Consider the following 26,661-nt stretch of genomic DNA (forward strand, 5'->3'; position numbering starts at 1 on the left):
ACCACGCTACAGAGAGTCGAAGATACGGGAGCCAATGCCACTAGACCATGCCTTGGCAGCTGTGAGGCTGAAAGTCTGACGTCATTGCGCTTAGCGATCTGTACAGTCTCCACGCTTGCCGTGCACGCGTTAGACGGCTTCTAAAGTCTTAACACTTTAGCTTGCGGTTTTCCAACGTCCCACGTTCGCTGCCAAAGGAATAGCCTAACGAAGGGCGTTGGCGCTTGGCAGCTTTACTGGCTAATGTTTCCCGACATAGGTGCTCAAGACACTCTCCAACCTTCACAGTTCGTCGGTATCGTTTTGTTACATCCTGTACATCGCAATCTTCCGACTATGGTACACACGTGGCAGTTCTTGCCAGATCCTTCTGATTGTATGCAGGATAATTCCCTGGTAATGTTACAGGCATTCAGGGGATGCTAAATGTACTGTATCAATTTGAGCTAAGGATCCATTGTCTTGAAACGCCGAGTCGAAAGTTATAAACGAAAATCGTTGTGATAGCGCTGACAGCGATACACGTGTGCCAGACTCTTATTGCCACGCCTATACGATAGGCAGCGTTCAGAGGTGCTGGTATGGACCAAACCAAGCAAAAATTGTAGTAAATATGGGCTCTAAAATCAGTACCTTCAGAGCTATGAGCACTTGTTCATCTTCACTACTGTGAAAAACATCTCATCTACCAAAAAAGTGTATCTCTTAAAGTATGCATTTTTATGGGACATTTTTTCTTGTTTTGGTCCATATTGTCTTCCCCAAAAATATGGAAGGAAAAGAGCTTGCAGTAGAAGAGACGTGTTTCACAGCATGGAAGATAAGCAATAGGCCTCAGCGTATGCATTTTAGAGCCGATGTTTATCAGTCACTTTTTCTTGTTTTGGTCCATACCTCTGAAACTTGCCTACCCCACAATTTTAGCAACAACAGTGTCGGTACATATATTCCACTGTCAGACGTATGAGAATGATTTTCGCTTATATCTTCCGACTCGGTTATTGCCAGACCAGTGTCCGTTATCTCTAGTTGATATGTTTACCCTTCTCCGTCATCCCTGGAAATTGGTAACATCACCACAGAATCACCCTGTATATTTCCTGCGGGGTACCAAGGGATGTAAGTTCCATTCCTAAATATTTCGATAGTAAGGGAAGAGGCAAACGTATCTGGATCACTACTCATCACGCAAGGTGTCCTTTTTCTCGCGTAATTCCTGTACCATTGCTTATCTCTGTATAGCACGACGAGCGGTGAGTGTACCAACTTGTGTGGCTTCCGTAACTCCTTAGGCTGGTTCAAAATGGCTCTGAGCACTATGGGACTTGACATCTGAGATCATCAGTCCCCTAGAACTTAAGAACTACAGGTCTCTCCACCATCGAGCCGAAAGCTGGCCCGCTTTTAGAGTGAGGGCGCCACAGTGGAACACGTGGTTCCAGAGGCCAATAGCGGCGCCCCCGATAGCGTACTGAAGCGCATGCCTCTGGCTCAGCCGGCTTCCCTCCCCCCCCCCTTCGTTTTTCCTCTCCTTCCCCCCTTTTTATTTTCCCATCATCTGTCCAGGTTTCCCCCACCTGCCCTCGGTTGTGGTATGTCATATTTGCCAACTTTTTAGTGCAGTGTTGTTCGTCTTTCCAAACTGTTGCGAACAGAAATCATGCTGTCGCTGGGTGTGAATTTTATGTCTCTTGCGAACAGAAACCAGACTGTCGCCGTGTTTTTTAATTGTCTGTCTATTATTTTACCTGTCTGCTTCATGTGTATTTTATTAGCATCATCATCCCTTTGTTTCTATGTTTCATGTTCCACGTTTTTTTCCGCCATGTTACCATTTAAGTCTCCGATTTTATCGCCTGTTTTTATTGTTTATTATCTTCATGTTTTTAAAACAAATTCTGTAGGCTGAAGAGCGGCATACTAAGCTGCTGCCAGCCCGCCCCCTTCGGGGAGGAGGGGGCGGGGGATTCGAAACTCAATAAAGAAAAAAAAAGAAAAAAAAGCTCAGCCAGCCAGTCTAACCTCGCGTACGTCTGTTGACACATCGCCTCGCGCTAGACCGCTTACTTACTTGTTCTGTGTAGGAGGGGACGTGTTTGTTAGGTTTCCTTGTGACTCCGTTGTTCGATCTTGTTGTTGTTCGTTCTGTCCTTCGTTGGTCGTGTCCGTCCTTTCCCATTGTTCGCGGGCCTCTCCGCGGGTTGTGCCGCGCTTTCCGTCTTTTCAACCCCGCGACCGTCCCGGCCGCAGTTACAACAGCGAGGAGATGGTTTTGGGTGGTATGACTGCTTGCGGATTGTTGCTGTCCAGCGTAGATTTCGTGGATGGTTTGCTGTTCCGTAATTCGTTAATCCCCGTGCCAGGCTGACTGGGGGTGCAAAGCCATCCGAAGTGAACAAGGCACCATACGAAAGCAATAGCAAGAGCACAGGGCCACATCGTCAGTGTGTATCGTGAGATGTCAGACGACGAAAATTGTTCTAATAACAAAGCCAGCAGTTCGTTATTCAACCTTTCTCTCTTGGTCACCTTTCCCTTGGCAGTTCGGTCTCGAAGGGGCGAATGAGGGACTAGTCTGGACTCTTTTACCACTGGCGAGATCATCAAGATGCTTCTTTCAGTTAAAGGCCACATACTCTGTAGGTAGACATTACATGTCTTTAATGCAGTGGTTTCCGTTGCCTTCTACATCCTCATGCCGTTGATCATTGCTTATTCTTCCGCCTTCAGGGGCAGCTTTCCAACCCAAGGCGACAAAGTGCTCTAAACTTCTGTCCTCTCCTCCGCCCTCTTTGACAAGGCTGTTGGCTGAATGGGGGTGACTTCTTACGCCTGGAGTTCTCGGCCGTCATTGCTGATGATTTTGAACTCCAGAACGAGAACGTTTTACCATTAATCAAAGCCGTTACCGCTAGGCCACGGGTAGCCCTCCCCACCCCCGCCCACCCACACCCGACCCCCCTAGAAGTCACACCAAGACATAATTACTGTAATACAAGTAACCCACTGACCCATATCGCTGACATCGATTTGGAGATTTGTGGATTTTGGAACATGTATTGTGTTCAAGCAATACGAAATATATTGAAGAAAACTATCTATTGACATGGACTCGTTCTTGTGAAACATGCTCGGTTTTTCATTCACACGAAGTATTAATTTCTATCGACTGGGGACCTCAAGTTGATTCTAGCTTTCCCGAGGGCTTTTGACAGAGTTCCTCTCATGTGGCTTCCAATCACATTACATGCTTGCGGGTTTCGTCTCAATTGTGCGACTTCATTCCTGATTTCTTGCCAGAAGTTCGTAGTAACTGATGGGAAGTCATCGAGTGAAACAGAAGGGACACCTGGAGACCCTTTGCTGTTCTCACTTTACTCGCACATAGACGACTTAGGAGACGATCTGAGCATTCCTCTTCAATTATTTGCAGACGCTGCTGTCGTTTACAGTGTGGTGAACACGTCAGAAAATTTGTACGAGTTACACAATGATTTACACATGGCATCTGCATATTCCTAAAAGTGGCAATTGACTCTAAATAATGAAAAGTATGCACTCGTCCACAAGAGCACTAAATAATTCCGTTAAATTTCGGTTACACAGTTAAGTCACACAAATTTAACGGTTGTCTACTCAGCTAAGAACCTAGGCATTAGAATAATTAACAACGCAAATTGGAACGATCACATAGATAATGTTCTGGGGAAAGCGAAGCAAAAGCTACTATTTATTGGAAGAACATTTATTGTTAGAAAATGCAGCACATTTACCAAAGAGATTGCCTGTACAATATTAGACTGTCCTCTTGTGGAGTTCCGCAGTCCGGTATGGAATACTCGCTAGAGAGGACTGATGGAGGACGATGACAAAGTTCAAAGAAACGCAACTCGTTTTGTATTCTCGTGAAATAGAGAAGAGACGGTACGATATGCGAGCTATGGTGGCGATCATTAAAACAAAGGTGGTTCTTCGTTGCGTTTTGATGAAATTCAGAACTTCTCCCTACAAATGCTCACCTAGATAGGCGAGGCCGTAATAAAAAAAGAATAATCGGACTTTGCGCAGAAAGATTTAAGCTGTCATTTCTCGCAGCAGCTGTTAGAAAATGGAACAGTCGACAAATAGTCTGAAGATATTTCAGATGTACCTCTGCGAAGCAGTTTAATGTGTGAATTAAGGAGTAGCCTGTAGATGAATACTTGACCAGCACTGCGAAACTTTGGTCTCTTACCAGAGTGAGCTAAAGGGGGATTTTGGGTGGATTCTCCACACCTTTTCCGTATTTGCTATGTATTGAAAATAGAAAAAGACGTGAAAACAAGCAGAAAAAGTAGACTTCATAAGGCAGAATGCTGGACAGGACTCTGACCTCGTCTCTCGGCTTTCTCGTCTACGGAGCTGCTGTGAAACGCCTCAATGTCTGACTTGCGATATCAACAATACGTCTCTTCTACGTTCGCAACTCCAGAGAGGTAACACTACATCCTGGCTGCACAGCTGCTCCCCGGAGAAAAACTTCACGTATAACGTCCCGTCGACGACGACGAGCTCGGAGAAGAAAGGAAATGATGGTGACGAAAAGGCATTCCTCCTGCACCCATAGTCTAGGGAAGTCGGCACGGTAGCTCAGAGTGTTCAGTCAGAGGGTTTAGCTGCCCTCTGCAATAAAAAACTGAGTGATCGGATCAACAAACAATCTGAACGAGTGTCATCGGACGTCCGCCACGAACAATATAGAACAAAATAAGATCAACAACAAAAAATGGGGTAGCGTCTATGAGTAGTAACAAAACGTTTTCGGTACTGGTTCGAAACCCGCCACGACTTAATTTTTGACCGCAGCTCGTGGTCTAGCGGCTAGCGTTGCTACCTCAGGATCATGGGGTCCCGGGTTCGATTTCCAGCCGCGTTGGGGATTTTCTCTGCCCGGGGACGGGCGGATGTACGACTAGCGGTTACAGAGGTCAAGGATCACACTTTATTAATAATTATAGTACAAAGTAATATCTCCAGTTACAGTACAGAACACAGTACACAGTACAGTACACCAAGTCCTTTCATCCATACATGAATCTTTTCATCACTACGAACTTTTCTACAGGAACGTGTATACAATGTAAAAGGCATATTACTATAAACATAACTAGGTCTACTTTGAGTCTTCGAATCAATTCCACAATGCCACGTCTTGTAGGCGATGACATCTCGATCAGCGAAAGATTCAAGTTCAGGAAGCGAAGCGTTCTCAGAACGGACAATGGAAAGGGTAAACCGTCCACTCATCATTCCATCATCATTCATGAAAAGTAGTGAGGTTTTACTGTGTTCAGATTGGGAATGTGTACGGGGGCTGATGACCACACAGTTGAGCGCCCCACAAACCAAACCAAACATCATCATCGAAAAGGCTTTCCCGACTGGCAGCTGACATATACGATAACATTCGCTTACAATTGAAATCTGGAAAACTGTGGAACGTGAGGAGCATCGAACCACAAAGCCATTAACAGCGAAACAAACTCTTTGAGAATCTTATACTGCTAGCGAGATAGTGCAGAAGAAATATCTCCTGTAGCAGCATGAGTATTTTTATCGCTGTTGGAGGGGTAGAAGGTCTTGTTATTGACGGGGATAATAAATTACTATGTCTTAACTAACCAGATGGATCAGGAGAAAATTAGCGCAAGTCACCCAGAATAATAACAACCACAACAGTAGCAACTGATTACTATGAAGCATTTAAGATCTGTCCACACGGTCGATTCGCAATGTTATGAGAGCCTGAAAACATCGCAAGCATCCTATCTAATCCTTCGTAGTTTGCTGCTAAATCCCAAAATTAAACCCGAGAAGGCTCCCAAGAAAAAGCCTACGCAGTCACTTCCCGTGTAACCCACTTCCAATTTCAATCATTCCTCAAATAATTTGATTGAAAGAGCTTACACTGATGTACTAGCTTAAATGATTAAGACATGCTATTTCGTTCCATAACAGTTGAAATTCTGCAGGCCAACACGCAGCCCTTCATTTTAACCAGTCACATGTGAAATTTCATTTTATGCTTTTTTTAGAGAACTATTTTGTTCTCAGTTACACGTCTATGTTCATCAGGTGGCTCCAGACATGGACGAAACCATCTACTTTTACGCTTGGCGAAACCACTATTCGTATGACCCATCCGAGATATTCCGCCCGCAGATGACGGAAGATGGCCTGTGTTTTACGTTCAACATGCTCGATCCAGAAGACATATATTCCAAAGAAGTGTGAGTACTGACACATTACGTTAGCTACAGCCACATCAAAGGCAGTAAAATCATATTTTGCTTAGAAATAAGTATGAAAGATGTATAACTGAATATAGCTATAATGTCCTACATATATATCATTGTGTCACTATTTCAGAAACGTTATTAATGCAATTCAATGTACTATGAAACAAATAACCAAAAAACAGCTAACAATAATGTCAGTTTTGAGTACTGGCTCGGCCGGCCGGGGTGGCCGAGCCGTTATAGGCGCTACAGTCTGGAGCCGCACGACTGCTACGGTCGCAGGTTCGAATCCTGCCTCGGGCATGGATGTGTGTGATGTCCTTAGGTTAGTTAGGTTTAAGTAGTTCTACGTTCTAGGGGACTGATGACCTCAGGAGTTAAGTCCCATAGTGCTCAGAGCCATTTGAACCATTTTTTCTTTTGAGTACTGGCTAAATGTTTCGTTTCTCGCAACATTATACTGACAGTCGGGAATTTTTTACCACCCAACAGATTGCTTGAACAATTCTAGCTGAATTTCAGGCAGAGAGACAGAAAGAGAGAGAGACACAGTCAGAGAGAGCAAGAGAGAGAGAGAGAGAGAGGATGTGTGTGTCTGTGTGTGTGTATCTTACTGAACCAATCAGAATTTTTAAAGAGAGATAAGAGCGTCTTGCTTGAAATCATACTAAACCTCTGAAAATCGTAGTAACTTCCGTGATAAAATCTGCATTCTCAAATAACACTGGCTTGGTAATCACAGAGAAATTAGTTTCTCATTTATCCTCACATTAAACACTAACCACAACAGTACTCTTCACACAAGTACGATTTTTCAGACGGAAACAACATTCCTATGAGATACCAAGGTTAGTTCAAATGTTCAAATGTGTTTGAAGTCCTATGCGACCAAACTGCTGAGGTCATCGCTCCCTAGCCTTATACACTAATTAAACTAATTGAAACTAACTTCTTCTAAGAACAACATATACACCCATGCCCGAGGGAGAACTCGAACTTCCGGCGGGAGTGGTACCTCAAACCGCTCGTCCACTCCACGCGACTAACAAGGTTAGTCTTCATCAAGCCTATTTATCCAGCGCCCACCTAATCTTACTTTGCGACCATCGGTAATTTATATATTTCTTGAGTAACTGCTTTTATATATATATATATATATATATATATATATATATATATATATATATATATATATATATATATATAGGGTGGTCCATTCTTAGTGACCAGGCCCAATATCTCACGAAATAAGCATCAAACGAAAAAACTACAAAAAACGAAACTCGTCTAGCTTGAATGGGGAATCCAGATGGTGCTATGGATGGCCCGCTAGATGGCGCTGCTATAGGTCAAACGGATATCAACTGGGTTTTTTTAAAATGGGAAACCCCATTTTTTATTACATATTCGTGTAGTACGTAAAGAAATATGAATGTTTTAGTTGGACCACTTTTTTCGCCTTGTGACAGATGGCGCTGTAATAGTCGCAAACGTATAAGTACGTTGTATCACGTAACATTCCGCCAGTGTGGACGTTATTTGCTTCGTGATACATTACCCGTGTCAAAATGGACCGTTTACCAATTGCAGAAAAGGTCGATATCGTGTTGATGTATGGCTATTGTTATCCAAATGCCCAACGGACATGGGGCTATGTATGCTGCTCGGTATCCTGGACGACATCATCCAAGTGTCTGGACCGTTCGCCGGATAGTTACGTTATTTAAGGAAACAGTGTTCAGCCACATGTGAAACGTCAACAAGGATCTGCAACAAATGATGATGCCCAAGTAAGCAAGAAAGTGCCTCAAACATCAATGTAGGCCTGTGCTGTGATAGTGCCACGCAAAACAACAAGGGTTGCAAGCCCTCTCCATGCAAAACACGACCACACCGTAACACCACCGCCTCCGAATTTCACAGTTGGCCCTACACACGCTGGCAGATGACGTTCACTGGGCATTCGCCATACCCACGCCCAGCCATCGGATCGTCACATTGTGTACCGTGATTCGTCACTCCACACAACGTTTTCCCACTGTTCAATCGTTCAATGTTTACGCTCCTCACATCAACCGAGGCGTCGTTTGGTATTTACCGGCGCGATGTGTGGCTTATGAGCAGCCGCTCGACCATGAAATCGAAGTTTTCTCACCTCCATCTTATCTGTCATAGTACTTTCAGTGGATCCTGATGCAGTTTGTAATTCCTGTGTGATGATTTGGATAGATGTCTGCCTATTACACATTACGACCCTCTTCGACTGTCAGAGGTCTCTGTCAGTAAACAGACGAGGGCGGTCTGTACGCTTTTGTGCTGTACGTGTCCCTTCAGGTTTCCACTTCACTGTCAAATCGTGGACCTAGGGATGTTGAGGAGTTTGGAAATGTCGGTTACAGACGTATGACACAAATGACACCCAACCACGCGTCCACGTTCGAATTCCGAGAGTTCCGCGGAGCGCCCCATTCTCCTCTCTCACGATGTCTAATGACTACTGAGGTCGCTGATATGGAGTACCTGGCAGTAGGTGGCAGCACAATGCACGTAATATGAAAAACATATGTTTTTGGGGTGTCTCGATACTTTTGATTACGTAGTGTATGATGACGAATTGTTGCTTCTGATTTCCACCAAATCAGTACGGATTATTGCAGCACAGCTTTGGCCAAAATTTTAGGATCACATTCCGCTGAAAGACATATTGCCACCTGGTGGCATTGTGGGCATGCAGTACTTTAAGAAAAGTCTATGTTGTCTGCTGCCAGGTCTTTGAGCAAAAGTTATGTCCTTGACAAAAATAAGAAGAAGTAACGAAAGGGCCACTGTAGCAGCAGTGAGTTGGTAGCTACCAGTGTAGTGACATGCGGATCACAAAAGCAGACACGCAGAGGATTATGAGGCAAGCATAGCCTAGTACAGCAGTAAACTGCACTCCACAATAGTAACTATGTAGGAAGCAGGTGATGTCACTGCACCAAGACAAGGCTCTTGTGACTAGGTACTGGGTCTAAGTGAAATAAATGCTTGCTAGAGACACGTAATAAGTCTGGATTTTGAGGCAATGGGTTACTTTTCACTGCCAGAAACCACCTGCACCACCACTTCGCCAGAGCTCCGCTGGACAGCGAGACGAGTGGACACTGCCAGCAGCAGGCATGGGTTCAAGACCAGGCTGTAAATGCCGCCAGCACTAGGTCCTTCACGGGCCTTGGTGCTATAGCGTCGCCAACCTACCGTCCGAGTCTGCTGCCGCCGACGCTGACTTCTTAGTATTACTTGGCACCACAACACCAGTTGCTGCACAATTCCTACCAGGTTGCAGTGAGTCGTATCCGACGCACAGCCATCTTCGTTCACCGCTGCGTAGTGGATCGATGGTCCGTGAGGGCTCCACGATGCCCAAGAAAGCTGCATGCCCCTGAATCAATGGCCTTGCCATCTAAAGGTTACCAACCTACTACAGGCCCTCTGTTCAAGTCTACTGGCCTCAAACTGGGAAATCCACTAACAAAAGCGGCTTAGCAACATTGACAAAGGACACATTTCAGGTCCCTATGCATAGGAATGAGCATCTGAGAAACTGTGAAGGTACTCAGCTGTTTAACTGCTAGTGTCGTGAGATCTGTGTACAGTGGTGAAGGACAGTGAAGCTACTACTAGGTGACAATGTACTGAAGGTCCACACTTTATCTCAGAATGTGGAGGTCGGAAATACATCTTGTCCGTAAAGTTGCATGGGAGGCAATCTGAGACAAATCTGGCAAATCTGACGACCGAGTGCAAGCCTCGTGCAGACTCATTGGTTACGGAGGCCGTCATTCGGCCCACACTGTTGAACATGGGGCTACATATCATACAACCGCTACAGTTTCCCCGTTGTCCCAACGAAAGCGTGGATTAATATTGCAGTGGTCGCTGGATCATCAAGGTTAGACTGCGGATCAGTGAGAAAAAGTCTCCTGGTGGGATGAAATACATTTCTTGTTACACCTGGTTAGTGCCCATAACAGGATACAGCATCTTTCAGGTGAACAGCAGCTCAAGACATACACTGCTCCATAGCCACAGGGGAACGTTGACAGGGGCTTCTGTGCGAAATATGGTACTAACAATATGACAGCCATGACAAAGGTGAAAATTATTTCTTAACAATTGCATACCATAGTACTTGACAGTAATGGCATGGTCCTGCACGATAAATGTCCATGTTAGAAGGCGAAACTCGTGCTAGAGTGGTTTGAAGAGTATGGCAGGGAACTTCATGTTGATCTATTGGCCACCTAATTCACTTGGCCTGAAGCCCGTAGAACGTATGTGGGATGGTATCAGGCACAAGCTTCGGGTCCACAAACCACCAGCCTGCAGTTTACCGAGACGGCGTGACGTGGCGTACACATCTGGCGCCACACACTTTTGTAAACCTTGTAAGTAGGCTGTTTAGGTTTTTATGTTGGTGACGCCACGTAGCGCTCTGTACTATAATCGCTGACTGCGCTGTGTGCAGTCTGTGGCTGGTTGGACTCATTGTTACATTTTCGTTACTGTAGTGTTGGGCAGTTGGATGTAAACAGCCAGTAGTGTTGGGTAGTTGGAGGTTAGCCGCCGGCAGTGGTGGATGTGGGGAGAGAGATGTCAGAGTTTTGAGATGTTAATATGAGTGGACGACCTGGACGTGTGTCCATCAGAAAAAGGAAATTTGTCAAAATAGATGTCAATATATATATATATATATATATATATATATATATATATATATATATATATATATATATATATATATATAATGACTTTTGAACACTATTAAGGTAAATACATTACTTGTTTTCTATCAACATCTTTCATTTGCCAACTATATGCCTATCAGTAGTTAGTGCCTTCAGAAGTTAGAATCTTTTATTTAGCTGGCAGTATTGGCGCTCTCTGTATTGCAGTAGTTCGAGTAACGAAGATTTTTGTTCAAAATCAAATGGGTCTGAGCACTATGGGACTTAACTTCTGAGGTCATTAGTCCCCTAGAACTTAGAACTACTTAAACCTAACTAACCTAAGGACACACACACATCCATGCCCGAGGCAGGATTCTAACCTGCGACCGTAGCGATCGTGCGGTTCCAGACTGTAGCGCCTAGAACCGCTCGGCCGCTCCGGCCGGCGAAGATTTTCGTGAGGTAAGTGATTTCTGAAGGGTATAGGTTATTGTTAGTCAGGACTATTCTTTTGTAGAGATTATTAAAAGTCAGATTGCGTTGCGCTAAAGTATTGTGTGTCAGTTTAGAAATGATCAGAATAAGTAAAGAGAAAACTGTCTGAGAACATTCAGTTTTACTCCGCTGTTTCTGTATCAAATAACGTAGAAGTTTACCAGCACAGCGTTTCTTTACATTCAAAGGGGAAGTTTCAGCCTTGATAAATCCATAGTACGCAGCATCGTTGCTATATGGCGTTCCAAACGTGAACCAACACAGTATAAAGCAAGTGGTCGTGATGTATTTTCTCTAAAATTATAAACCTTCAAATCAGCAAAACATTAATTACATAACTATTTTTTCGAGATCACAATTAAAACGTTTTCTCTCTTGTATCAGGAAACTCCTCAGAGAATAACTTTATATGTAGACTATAGACTATTTAAAAATACTTGCTAGTTGGTACTTCATGCGTTGGAGACGGTTTCCTCCAAACAGAGAGCTCAATGTCACACAGGAACGGTTCATTGTTGTCAAATTGATACAACATATGGTCAGTTCACTTCCAATTCCTTGTCTGGCTTTCTTTCTTGGTGTGTTTGGGTCCCGAATCCACGGTCTGGTCCTTTTATTTCTCATTTTATCACACATGATAACCACAAATAAAGACATAAAACGGTGGTATCGAAATAAACACGTTCATACACAACATTAGCCAAACACTAACGGATCCTTTCGTACAAGACGCGATTCGGTGTCACGTACTAAATTAGTATGATCAAACATATCGACCTACAGTAGATAAGCTTCATACGACATTGCATAAGGCCAAACTTTTTGTAGGCAGCAATCGAAGTTGCAGCTAGTTCTGTAGAGGAAAAAATAAAATGATGTCTCGAGAAGTGATGGTGCAGCGTAAGTTAAAACCTGACATGCAGAAGCTCGTAGGTTGGAATCTCGACAGGTGTTGAAAATGTTTCTGTTTTTAAATTTTTATCAAAATGAATTTTATTACTATTTTCATGCAGTTAACTGCTTTAAATGTATTTTTTATTATTTATCTTTTTGAGCAGAACTTTCGTCACTGTATTAACCTTTTATGACAGGTGTTGAAAATGTTTCTGTTTTTAAATTTTTATCAAAATGAATTTTATTACTATTTTCATGCAGTTAACTGCTTTAAATGTATTTTTTATTATTTATCTTTTTGAGCAGAACTTTCGTCACTGTATTAACCTTTTATTTGCTATTACTTTTTCTTCCTGTCATTCTTTTTTGTTTCGAATCTGCCTGCGTTGCCTATAGCCTAGGCTAAGTGCCAACCATCACTATTCATCGGTTGATATCGCGTCAGCTCGCGTAGCAACTGCGAGAATAGTTTCAGGTAACCAACGAAAGAGAGAAATTACAGTTCTCTTTTAATTCTGAAACTGAAATTTTTCTCTCTCGACTTCACTCTTTGAGGTCAGCCTTAAGCACAGGTAACAAAGCGAGCGTGGTTAACAGTTCAGCCGCGCATTGTTGACCGGATACGTTTCACATCACGAGATCACGAGGTTGCGGTTACGTTAGGACATGAGTGTAAATTCTGCTTTATAATAAGCGTCGTCTGCCACAGTTCAGTCACTGATTACTTAGAATAAGCTGTCGACAGAGAATTTGACGTTCCCGTCAGAACCTGACGGCAGCCGCCTCCGTCTTTGCTCCACGCTGCACTTCAGTACTTATGAGGTGACCCACTGTGTTTCCGTGCGGCCATTAACCGAGCGGCAGCCAATGTGACAAAAGTGTCGCGGCAAGTGACAGACGTCAACTAGCAAGTAATTTTATCGGACTATTGTTAAGAGAGACACTTGATAACTCATCCAAGTGAACTTGATGAGAGTGAGAGTAATAGGACTGTCTCATTCAACCGAATAAACATACTGGTGATCGTAGGAATATTAATGACAGAAACACAGAGTAATAAACACTTCATACGTTTTCCTTTCATTACATGAATGATAGTTCCTTTCATTATTGTCTGTGTATGACATGCCAAGATATGCCAAGACACTTACGAAATATTAATCCTAAATGGCGACTGGCGTGTTGTGCAGGGCGAGCCTGATGAGACGTAACGATGGCAACGAGGATCTGAAGAGGAGGCCGTCTGATTGGAACGCCGAGCTTGGCTTCAAAAACGGTTCGGGCCTGGTCACGCATCCCGTGCGCTCGCTGGGTCCCGGACCCATCAACGGCTTGCACGTCATAATGGGGGTCTACAGTCGGAACATCGACTACATCTGCAAGGGACCTATACAGGGCTTCAAGGTAACACTCACAGTCCTCAACGCCTAAATAATCTTACTCACAGAAGTTGTTCCCGTGTCGCGTTGATACCTTCTCGTGCCAAAATTGAGGAGAATATTTGCGACGACACGTAGTTAGGAACTTACCTTTATGTGCAGTACCACCATTTTGCCATAACATGTTTGCGAAAAAAATTATATATATATACCTCCAAAAGTTGCTATAAAGTTTTAGTTCCCTGCAAATAATTTCCATTATTTTGTCATGATCTATCACATTTTATAGCTTAATGGATGTATACCACTTGACCATCATTGTAAAATAGACCCTGAGATAAAAAAAATCGACGCACCATAAAGGAGTTATGCAAATCGTTACAAATTAATGTTCATATTTAGAATTGTAAACACTTTGGCAGCCCACGGATAAATGGGTGATGCTGGAGCGCAGTTTCACAGCACAGCTGGAAAGTATATTGAAACAGGAGACATTTCGACATCTGGCAATGAAGTCTTTGCGAATTTCATTGGGTGTACTCAGCTGGACATGATTATGTCTCACAGATAGGCGTGTGAACAATATACACAGGTCACCATTTCAGATAGGGCGTGTAGTAGGAGTCAAAGAAGCCGGTTGGAGCAATTGACGAATCACTCATTTGATGCCACTATATGACGATGATGGCAGGAATGGGTGTACCATGGCCAAACTCAGAGTCAAGAAGGAAGAAGTCGATCTAGAGAGGCAAGAGACAGTGAGGAGAGAGCAATCTAGAGAGAGGCACTTAGGGCTCCGGATTGATCAGTATCCTTGATCTGATGCGCAACTGGTACTTCAATGACCGCAAAGACCATTAATAGGTGGCTCACAGAAATGGGGCTGAGCTCACGATGTCCCTTGCAGCGACTTCCATTGACGTCTGTACATCAAAAAACCCCGTTGCAGTGTTGTTGGGCACATTCGGCTGGAGTGACATTGGAGCGGAATTGTATCCAGTGATGAGTCCCGCTTCGAACTGAGCCCCGACGACCAGCGAAGACTTCTCTGGAGATGCTCTGAACAACGGTGGGATACCGGTCTGACTTCCCGCCAGACCTACGAGCTATCACAAGAAGTAAAAAGTATCAGCAGAAATCCTCACACTTTCAAGCCGGAGCTGAAGAATTTCATCAAGACTCATTCCTTCCATTGTTTCGTCGAGTTCCGGAAAAAATCAAGCCAATTCCTCTATTATATTGTAGATAAAAATGTATCTGTTATTACATTTTCTAATATTCTGGTACCATGACCATGGAGATTTGATACTCGGCTTGGCCCTGCGTAAGCAGACGTGTTAAATGAACAGTGTCATCGGAAAAGCGCCAAGTTTTTTATTTCTTCTCCTTGAACTTGAATTCTTTTTCAACATCTCTGCTTTGTTTACGTGGCTCTTTGTTCAATTTACGGACTGAATAACATCCTTACTCAACTACAGCTTCCCCTTCATTCCCTTCGACTCCTAAAACGACATTATAGTTTCTGTACAAGTGGCAGATAACTTTTCATTCAGTCTGGTGTACCCCTGGTTCCTCGAGAATTTCAAAGAGTGTATTCCAATCAGCACTGTCAAAAGCTTCCCAAATGTGCTAATGCTAAAAACGTAAATTTGCCTTTCTTCAGCATGCCTTATCAGTATTAAGTTAGGTTGCCAATGACCATATAGAATAAATGTTTAATGGCAGACAGGCAAAGTTAATAGAAGACAGAGTTTAGGTGTGGGAGTTAGTCTTTAATGAGACAGAGGAAAACAGGAAAATTCCTACATGCACCACACACAAACAAACACGTTTGGCCTTTGTCGTCTCATTGCACTGCTGTCCCCTATATACGAGGGGTGTTCAAAAAGTAATGCAACACATTTCTTTTCTGAAAGCATGTTGTTTTATTCAGGATTCCAGTACACCATATTATTCCCCATTCTTCTGGCTACAGAATCGTATTTTTCAACATAATATCCCTTTAATGCGATGGCCTTATGGCACCTGACTGGGCTGGCCTGTATGCTCGCATGGTGCCATACTACTGGTCGACGTCGCAGTCAACGTCCTGAGGTATCGATAACCTCTCCACCATCCACATACCACTTCTCGCCGAGTGCATCCTTCATTGGGCCAAACAGATGGAAGTCGGAAGGTGCAAGATCCGGTCTGCAGGGTAGGTGAGGAAGAACAGTCCACTGAAGAATTGTTGAGGTCCTCTCGGTTGCGCGTCACTTGTGTGATTCCTAGCGTTGTCATTGACAAGGAGGCGTTCATTAGCATTTTTGTGGTGACGAACACGCCCAAGTCGATCTCTGTTGGTCCATTACGGTCAGAGCACATTAGCTGGTACGTACGTTCCAATTCAATAAACTTTACAAACAGCCGTACACTTTAAGATAGTTTTTTTTCTGAAGGCAAGCAGTTACGGCAATTCATTTTGCCATCTTCAGGACCCATAAGCTTTTTTTTTTCTTCAAATAACTAACTTATCGTATAGCGCCATAAATCTGGATATCGTGAATTCCAGTCGTTGTGCAGCTGATTCATACGAAAGCCTCACGCTTTATTGAATTGAAAAAAGGATAACCCCTTCAAAGTTCCAAAAGACGGTCGCCTTGACTTTGCAGGCACAGGGTACCGCTTTGAACTTTCTTTTTCTTTGGAGGTGGAGGATAGCTGTTATGGCGCCACCCCATAGACTGCTCTTTTGTTTCCAATTCGAAGTGATAAACCTTCAATATTCCCCTTGCGTTAGCAAGGCCGGTTACAGAACCTATTGGTGATTCGTCGTCTGATCTCGACGCGGTTGCTGGTAGAGACAGTATCTCGCTGTAGATACCTGAAATACACTGACCTGTGTCTTTAAAATGACGATATCTGCTCTGCACAGTAGAAGCTCTGGTTCTGGATTCGCCGTACTCGGGATCTGGAATGGCTGTAACGGTGTAGAATGGTGTGGAGTTTAACAGGAGTTAGCGGTCGAATAATAGCGCGGACGTTTTTTTTTTTTTTTTAAGGAATGCAGTATTTAATTCTGGTAATTTCCTTTGTAGTGGTTTACAAAATACATTTACGCAATCAGTTGTCATCCATCTGAACCATATGCAGACTACAACGATCTTACACTAGCGTATTGTGTCAAGACAATGACAGTTACATTTAACTAACTCTTACAGTGTGCGAAAATTTAACAGATTGGGCCTATTCTGCCATCTGCGGGATCTACAACTGACACGCAATCGCTCACCTCCGCCGGCACTTCCGACAGCCTCTTTGTTATCTTGACAAGGGGAACAAAGTGCTTCCTTGTTGTTTGGGCCAATAAGAGCACTCCATCTTTTATTTTTCTCCTTTGCATATTGCGTTCTGCGGTCGACAATTGGCGGTCTTCTTACGTGGCTGATGTAATGCCACGTCACTTGTGATGCTACACAAGACGCTCTCTCTCGTCCATTTTATGTACCCCCCTTCTCACAATCCAGTGATAACATATTGTCCACATAGCCTAACCTTAAGCGTCACTCATTGAGTATTCCCTGTTAACATAATCATCATATACCCACATTTCATGGCCTGTGATGATGCTCGATAAAATGTTGTCACGATTAGCCCCACAACGGGCAAGCAGTTCCGCACAGATGATGTTCTGTCGGGCGCCGACAAATCCAGCGGGCATACACGCTTGAGTACCACAACTCATCGACTAGTGTGTCAGTACTGCCAAGGGAGGTGCCCAGTTGTGGGGGGAGGTGTTTGATAGTGATCTGTAGACCCCAAATGCGAATGTCTGCACGTTCCAACTTTCTAGGAGTGCAGCCGACTGGTACGCGAGAGATCGTTTAGGCTTGCACGACCATATTGCAATGATGACAGACGCCTCACCCAACGAGTTACTGGAAGCGCTTATGAATACGTGTGATGCTCTGGCTTTTCGCCAAAAGAAACTCAATGACAACTCTCTATTTGGAAAGCATCTCCAGTACTGACGCCATTTAGATGTCTACGTAAAACTCCGCCCTGTATCGGAAATTCGTGAAAGTACAGTGGCTGAATCGGGAATATTCCAATTTGTCCCACAACAAGCTCTGAATTTTTCAACTAAATGTTGCTGAGAAAAATTGTCTTGCATTGGTTACTGAACGCCCGTCGTACAATTAACCTGTGTAAGTCTGCGTTCGAAAATAGACATGGGTTAATATAAGTGAGGTTCTTGTTTCAATAAATTAAATAGCTTGTGAAAAACCAAACGGATGTGATTCTCAGAAACCGCTATGCAAATGTAGCAACGACTTACACTCACCCATGCCCTACAGATCCTCGAAGGCGGTGCACTTCACATAGCCTTTCAAGTTCGCTTACCCTTCCCCACCTGCAACCTCTGCCAAGTAATAAAATACGCGTCCTCTCCTTCCACCTTCTACACTTCTGACTGTCCTATGCTAACCGTAAATTCGGCATTCCTCTCCCTCTAGGTCCTCCCTTGCTCACTGCTCCTGGTGCTCTGCTGCGCCTCTCTCTGCACCTTGCCCCAACATTACACCACCACACTCTCCACATTCTCTCCCAACGAAACTTTAATTGCATTCCTTACCCTACCATGAAATCGACTCTATCGAATCTAAAGGAATCCGCCTCACCTCCTCCGATCAGGTATTAAATTAATTATACCCTTGTTAATTAATAATCTTCGTCTACCTAAACGTTCATAAATAATATTAGATAAACAAAACAATCCAGAAGAACATAAACCATGACCAACCATTAAAGAAAGAGAACCCATCCCTTTCTCTCCAATCCACCTACATCCTAAGGCTTGATCAGGAACAGCATCCCTCTTCACTCTTCTGAAGTCCTCCTCCAAACAATCACCCACACAAACACCCCAACTGCTATTTTTCCATAATACCCCTCTTCCTCTCCATGTAGACCCACTCATCATGCACTATCTATGTTTCTATCTTAATCAGTCGACACACCAGATTTTTACTTTTATAACTTATGCTAGCGTCCTTCTTTTATCTTTTGTGAAACTTTCATTTGATATTCCAACTTCTTTTCTTTCTTCTTCTTCCCGGATGGGAATCAACATTTGTTGGCCTTCCTTTTCGCCCAGTATTCCTTCATAAACAACGAATGGGATAGCTTTCGTTGCGTAGACCATGTATGTCGGTTATTCTTTCTCTCTTCTTCCTCAAAACCCCGTGTGTTTGTGATTTTTCAGATTTCATTTCTGTCATGTAGATTTGGAGACCCTAATTCTCTCAGGTCTTTTTCCGTCTGTTTGTACCAGTTCGTTCTTGTAGTTTTGTTCTTTAAAAATGTATGGATTTTGTGCATTAACTTGTTTGAGTCCATTCTTTCTAAATTCCCCATGAATTGGAATTTTCTCGTACGCATTGTGTCTGTTATTTTGGAGATATTTTTATATATTTCTGCATTGGGTTTTGGATAATGCACACCATATTTAGTTCTTGGTCCTAGGATTTTCCTCATTATGTTACGTTCTTTCACTTCTAATTCCTCTTTTAGTGTTCTGTGTTGAAGGTTTAGTGTCTCAGATGCGTAGAGGGCTTCGTGTTTAGTTACTGTTGTGTAGTGTCGTATTTTGCAGTTCCACGAGAGACTCTTTTTGTTGTAAACGTTTTTTGTTAATTGTAGTGTCGGTTCCATTTTCTGGACTCTTGATCTGACAGATTTCTTTTCATTACAATTTTCTGCAATCCATTCACCTAAATTTTTAAATTCTTTTACTCGAGAGATGTAGTTATTACCAATTTTGAGATCAGAAGGTGCATCTTTGATGTCAGTCATAAATTTTCTTTTTCCAAATTAAATTTGTAATCCTATTTTTGCTGCCTGCTCTTGTAATAATTCTAGCTGTTTCTGTGCATCGGTAATGTCTTGTGCGATCAGTGCCATGTCATCAGCAAATGCTAAACAGTCTTAATTCTGCGCCCTTACGTCTTTGTGCCAGTCTGTGTGCTGGTGCAGCTGCTTTTCTCCATTCTCTAACAACTTTTTCAAGAGCAAGATATTTCAACAAATTTTTAATTAATCAATAAATATGCATTTTACATTTTATATTATGCAATTGAATATGTCTTTTTATTATGTCACAAACAGATTTTGTGAAGTGCCGTGTGCAATTTTATAATATGTTTTATAAGTTTGCTCTCATATAACTGGAAAGTGGCAACTTGTATCTGCTCACAACCAACCCCCGTCCATAAGGAGCAAGGGGAATGAAACGACAATAAATGGAATATAAGCCTCATAAAATGTGAGAAATGTAATCGCTGTTACGCACGCCTCCATCTGCCGCTTCTTATTTTGGCTGTTCCCCACTTCCTTATGGGCTAGTAGTGTGAGGAGGTGTCTGCTGTGCGGGCTGCCGCCCTTGTGAATGCCGCCGCCTGTGGTCGCAGGTGCTGCTGCACAGCCCGGGCGAGGTGCCGCAGACGAGCCTGCAGTTCCTCCGCGTGCCGCTGGGCCAGGACGTGATGGTGGCCGTGCACCCGCACATGCTCAACACCAGCGACGCGCTGCGCACCTACGCGCCCAGCCGCCGCCAGTGCTACTTTCCGTACGAGCGCCGGCTGCGCTACTTCCGCACCTACACACAGAGAAACTGCGAGCTCGAGTGTCTCAGCAACCTCACGCTGCACCGCTGCTCCTGCGTCTCCCTCCACATGCCGCGTAAGTTGTCTTCTCATAACTCTACAAAATTTAATAAAACGAGATTGTATCAAATTGGAGCACACGTTCTATATCGGAAAATACACTTTTAACCCACAATTGTTTGGTTCGCACTGAACAGACTGACAACAGCGTGTTGGTCTCGAGTCTCATGGGTCATCACCACAGATTAAAATATTTGTCACGCTTGTCGCCTGTTACTAAGAAATATGAAAACTTAAGCTACACTACTGGCCATTGAAATTGCTACACCAAGAAGAAATGCAGATGATAAACCGGTATTCATTGGACGACTATATTATACTAGAACCGACATGTGATTACATTTTCACGCAGTTTGGGTGCATAGATCCTGAAAAGTCAGTACCCAGAACAACCACCTCTCGCCGTAATAACGGCCTTGATACGCCTGGACATTGAGTCAAACAAGAGTTTGGATGGCGTGTACAGGTACAGCTGCCCATGCAGCTTCAACACGATCTCACAATTCATAAGGAGTAGTGACTATTGTGACGAGCAAGTTCCTCGGCCAACATTGAACAGACGTTTTCAATTGGTGAGAGATGTGGAGAATGTGCTGGCCAGGGCAACAGTCGAACATTTTCTGTATCCAGAAAGTCCCGTACAGGACCTGCAGCATGCGGTCGTGCATTATCCAGATCAAATGTAGGGTTTCACAGGGCTCGAATGAAGGGTAGAGCCACGGGTCGTAACACACCTGAAACGTAAAGTCCACTGTTCAAAGTGCCGTCAATGCGAACAAGAGGCGACCGAGACGTGTAACCAATGGCACCCCTTACCATCACGCCGGGTGATACGCCAGTATGGCGACGACGAATACACGCTTCCAATGTGCGTTCACCGCGATGTCGCCAAACACGGATGCGACTATCATGATGCTGTAAACAGTACCTGGATTCATCCGAAAAAATGACGTTTTGCCATTCGTGCACCCAGGTTCGGCGTTGAGTACACCATCTCAGGCGCTCCTGTCTGAGATGCAGCGTCAAGGGTAACCGCAGCCATGGTCTCCGAGCTGATAGTCCATGCAGCTGCAAACGTCGTCGAACTGTTCGTGCAGATGGTTGTTGTCTTGCAAACGTCCCCATCTGTTGACTCAGGGATTGAGACGTGGCTGCACGATCCGTTACAGCCATGCGGATAAGACGCCTGTCATCTCAGCTGCTAGTGATACGAGGCCGTTGGCATCCAAATCGGCGTTCCGTATTACCCTCCTGAACCCACCGATTACATATTCTGCTAACAATCATTGGACTCGACCAACACGAATAGCAATGTTGCGATACGATAAACCTCAATCCCGATAGGCTACAATCCGACCTTTATCAAAGTCGGAAACGTGATGGTACGCATTTCTCCTCCTTACACGAGGCATCAAAACAACGTTTCACCAGGCAACGCCGGTCAACTGCTGTTGTGTGTAAGAGAAATCGGTTGGAAACTTTCGTCGTGTCAGCACGTTGTAGGTGTCGCCACCGGCGTCAACCTTGTGTGAAAGCTCTGAAAATCTAGTCATTTGCATTTCACAGCATCTTCTTCCTGTCGGTTAAATTTCGCGTCTGCAGCACGTCATCTTCGTAGTGTGGCAATTTTAATGGCCACTAGTGTACTATTTTTTTCAAACCGGATTTTAACGTTTAACTTCCTACAACAGTTGTATAGCTTTACCACTGAAAGACATGACAACACATTCAGATTTTATTGTTGTTACATTGTGTTGCTTTTTTTCATTTGTGGACTTCGTTTACTTCGTCCTTATTTTTTTTTTATATAGGGCGATCTTGTTAATTGGGGCAAACTGCAGCAAATAATTCCTGAGAAATTAAGGGGCAAGGGAGATACCAGAAGGCGGAGATAAAAGACACGCCAGCAAATGGCAATCTTCTGTCTGTGCTAGTCTTTTAGCTCCACTTTCAACAGCGAAGATCTGTAGTCCATGGCGGCGCTGCTCTCATACACTGGTACTACACTAAGGTGACGAAAATATCTTGTCGGACCTCCTTTTACCCGGCGTAATGCAGCAACACGACGTGGGATGGACTCAACAAGTCTCGTTGTAAGACCCCTGCAGAAATATCGAGCCCTGCTGCCTCTACAGCCGTCCATAACTGCGAATGTGTTCCCTGTTCGGGATGTTTCGTGCACGAACTGACCTCTCGATTATGTCCCACAATTTTTCGATCGAATTCATGTCTGCCGATCCGCTTGGCTTAATCATTCGATCGCATTGTCCAGAATGTTTTTCAAACCAGTCGCGAACAATTGTGACTCGACTGCGTGACATCGTTGTTTGGCAAGATGAAATCCATGAATGCCCGAAAATGTTGTCCGAGTAGCTGAACATATCCATTTACAGTCAACGAACTTTTCAGTAGGACCAGAAGACCAAGTTCATTCCATGTAAACACAGCCCACAAGATCAGCTTGCACAGTGTTTCGTCGACAGCTTGGGTCCACGGCTTCGAGTGGTCTGTGCCACACTCCGAACCCAACCATCAGCTCTTAGCAACTGAAATACGCGTAAGCACTCCAAACCACGATTTACCAGTCGTCTGGGATCCAACCGATATGGTTACGAACGTTTAGCAAAGGAACTTGTGTCGGTCATCTTCTGTCATAGCCTGTTAACGCCAAATTTTACCACACTGTCCTAACTGATACGCTCGCCGTAAGTGCCACATTGATTTCTGTCATTATTTCACGCATTGTTGGTTGTCTCGTAGCTCCGACATCACCAAGCAGAAGCCGCTGCTCTCAGTAATTAAATGAAGCACGTCGGCCATTGCGTTGCCCGTAGTGAGAGGTGATGCCTGAAATTTGGTATTCTTGGCACATGCTTGATACTGTGGATGTCGCAATACTGAATTCCCTAACGAATTCCGAAATAGAATGTCCCATTCGTGTAGCTCCAACCACTATTCCGCGTTCAAATTTTGTTAGTTCCCGTCGTATGGCCGTAATCACGTCGAAAACCTTTTCACTTGAATCACCTAGATGGAAATGACAGCCCCCCAACGCACTGCCCTTTTATACCTTGTGTTTTCGTACATATCGCTATCCAGTGACTTTCGTCTTACTGGTCATTACCAAAATAGGTACCTCAATGTTATATCCGCTGCGTGGGGTCGTCAGGTGCGAAGGGCTGTGATGTGTCCACTTCACAGCTTTGGTGTCCCATACACAACTGAGGTCAGTTCCAGCTGTATGCTCAGTGTTCCCGTGCGATATTGCGTGTCCACGTGCAGTTTCAGTCTCCCGAAGAAAGATGATTTGACTTTTGTTTTGTAGTGAGAGTAATACAAAAGCCAGTGCCTCAACCGGCCGGCGTGCATAAAGGGCAACGAGACTTTCTAAGAAAAACTAATGTTGTCGTTTCGAAAGATTTGTTTATGGGTCTTGTCAACAATGAAAAAGGCAGGAATAATGGAAATTTTGGGTAAATTCATTAACTAAAAGAAAAACGTTGTCGTGTTTCAGAATCGATTTTATTCAGTAGTTACAATGCAGTAAAATCAGAAAAAATTTTAAGACGTGAACACGTGTATTGATTCTCCAAGAAAAGAATGTAAATGAAAAGAAAAATCTACAGAATGTGACAATTTTAACAAAAAGTTAGTTGATTCTCCAAGAAAAGAATGTAAATGAAAAGAAAAATCTACAGAATGTGACAATTTTAACAAAAAGTTAGTTTGTGGAACTGTCGTTGGTTGGTTACTACGACTGAGGAGAGTATGCGACGACTAGAACAACACAAGATGACCTCTGTGAAAAAATTAACTATTCTGGGACAGAGAGCTCCACCAGTCTCGTGGTTTTCGCTTCATAAAGTGTAATCTTGACGAAACGTTTTGATGGAATACAGAGACATTGCAGCAACAACAGCGAACTTTTCGTGAACAATGCACTTCCTGCGTGCTGAGGACAATACTCGTGTAGTACACTTCGATAAAACATGGGTTCTGTACAACCATACGAACAAATATATTACCCTCAACTTCAACGGAAATGGTTGCATCAAAGTACCTACAGCTACGTTTGTGTAGCGCATACTGGCGTTCTGGCTGATAGGTGCTGTCATGAAGGCTCCGTAACAGCTACAAATAAAATCGGAACAAAATTCTGGCGGTGGCATAAAAGTACTCGCCCGCTGCCGCGCTCAGAGTCACTCGTAAATAGCGTTCGTAGGTGACACGATATAATAATGATATGTCATATGTCACAAAATTTTTTTAATAGATTTCTTAACAACTTCCGCGCTGGAAGTGGGACTCGAACCTAGGGACTTTGGTTTTCAAGGCCAAGTGTTCCACTGCCCGAGCAAAATGGTTCAAATGGCTCTAAGCACTATGGGACTTAACATCTGAGGTCATCAGTCCCCTAACTAATCTAAGGACATCACACACATCCATGCCCGAGGCAGGATTCGAACCTGCGACCGTAGCGGTCGCACGGTTCCAGACTGTAGCGCCTAGACCCTCTCGGCCACTCCAGTCGTGCCCGAGCAATGAATCACGACCTGTCCACATAGCTTTACTTCAGCCAGTACCCCGTACTTACAAAACGGGTCGCAATTCGTGCTCGGTTAGATCTGTTGGTAGATGTTATTACATTAATAACTTGTGTGACTGCCAGATTATATTGTACAGGTGCCAGATGTCAGTTTGTGGGACGGAGTTCCATGCCTGTTGTACTTATTCGGCCAGTACAAGGACAGTTAATAGTGGTTGTGGATGACGTTGAAGTTTTCCGATAATATCCCATATGTGTTCGACTGGAGACGTATCTGGTGATCGAGCAGGCAACTCATGTTGGCACTCTGTAGAGTATGTTTGGTTACAACTGTTGAATATGGGCGATCGTTATCCTGTTAGAAAACACCCCTGGAATGCTGTTCACAAATGGCAGCATAAAAAATCGAATCACCAGAATGACGTACAAATTTGCATCAGGGTGCGTGGGATAACCACGAGAGTGCTCCTGCTGTGATACGAAACCACACCCCAGACCGTAACTCCAGGTGTAGGGTTCAGTGTGTCTAGCACCCAGACAGCTTGGTTGCAAGCCCACAACTGGCCTCCTTCTAACCAACAAACGGTCATAACTGGCACTGAGGCAGAAACAGCTTTCATCAGAAAACACAACAGACCTCCACCCAATCAGTTCTCACTTGACACTACTGAAATCGCAAATTACGGTGGTTTATAGATAGTGGAATGCATGCTTCAGGACGTCTGACCTCGAAGTCACCGATTTGTAACAGCTCGTTGCGTCAGCTTGGCGCCAACTGCTGCTCAATTTGCTACCGCAGATGCAGTACGATGCGCCAGAACCATACGCCGGACGCAATGGTCTTTGCTCTCGTTTAGTGCCACGTGGCCGTCCGGAGGCCAGTCTTCCTGCAACTGTACATTCCCGTGATCACTGCCCCATGCCATATACAGTGGCTAAATTCCTGCCAAGTCCTTCTGCAGTATTGCTTAAGGAATATCATGCTTGTCGGAGTCCTATTACATGACCTTGTTCAAACTCTGTGAGGTCTTGATAATGGCTTCTTAGTCGCCTCAAAGGCATTCTTGATTAATATCAGCTCACCGCGTCCAATCTCAAAGGTAACTAACGCTAACGACCATTACAGCGTATACTGAAAGCAAACCTGATTTGTGTCCTCGTTTTGGCGCTACTAGCGTCACTGTTATGCTCTTGGTGCGAAATTTGAGCAGATAGCGTCATTCAGATCTAAAAACAGGTCTAACAATTTTCGTTTACGTCGAACAAGTCCTTCTCGGTATTCCGATGTTTTTTTTCCGACAGTGTAGATCGGTTATTGTTTCCAAGTGAATTTTCACGAGATATTTAAGAATAAATTATGTATACTAAACGCCATTAAAAAAAAAAAAACAACTAAAAGCCATTAACTCAAAACTCAGACGCCAGAGAGAATATTTAGAGGGTAGGAGGCTTCACGTTAAGTAAGTTCAACAATTAGGCTGAAGGCCCCAAACAGTCTGATGTTCGAAAGACAAAGATCCTTAATTTAAAAATAGCTGAACGCCCCATGACTTAAAACTCAAGGTAAAATAAATTTAAACAACAAAGCCCTATCTTAAATTAGGCTGAAAGCGTAAACCAATCTCATACTTGACAAGCAAGGAACGTTAATTTTAA

The 26,661-nt window shown here is 43.8% G+C and overlaps 1 protein-coding gene across 1 annotated transcript in view; it reads left to right on the top strand.

The window, feature by feature from the left end:
• The window catches only part of LOC126235361 (pickpocket protein 28-like), a 174,058-nt gene that overhangs the window by 106,988 nt on the left and 40,409 nt on the right, over positions 1 to 26,661 (top strand). Inside the window, exons 5-7 of the mRNA XM_049944083.1 lie at positions 6,115 to 6,269; positions 13,567 to 13,780; positions 20,205 to 20,475. Coding sequence (XP_049800040.1) covers positions 6,115 to 6,269; positions 13,567 to 13,780; positions 20,205 to 20,475 — 640 coding nt within the window. The remainder of the gene's footprint in view (positions 1 to 6,114; positions 6,270 to 13,566; positions 13,781 to 20,204; positions 20,476 to 26,661) is intronic.

The sequence above is a fragment of the Schistocerca nitens genome, chromosome 2 (genome assembly GCF_023898315.1).
Source record: "Schistocerca nitens isolate TAMUIC-IGC-003100 chromosome 2, iqSchNite1.1, whole genome shotgun sequence".
In the NCBI taxonomy this organism is placed as follows: Eukaryota; Metazoa; Arthropoda; class Insecta; order Orthoptera; family Acrididae; genus Schistocerca; species Schistocerca nitens.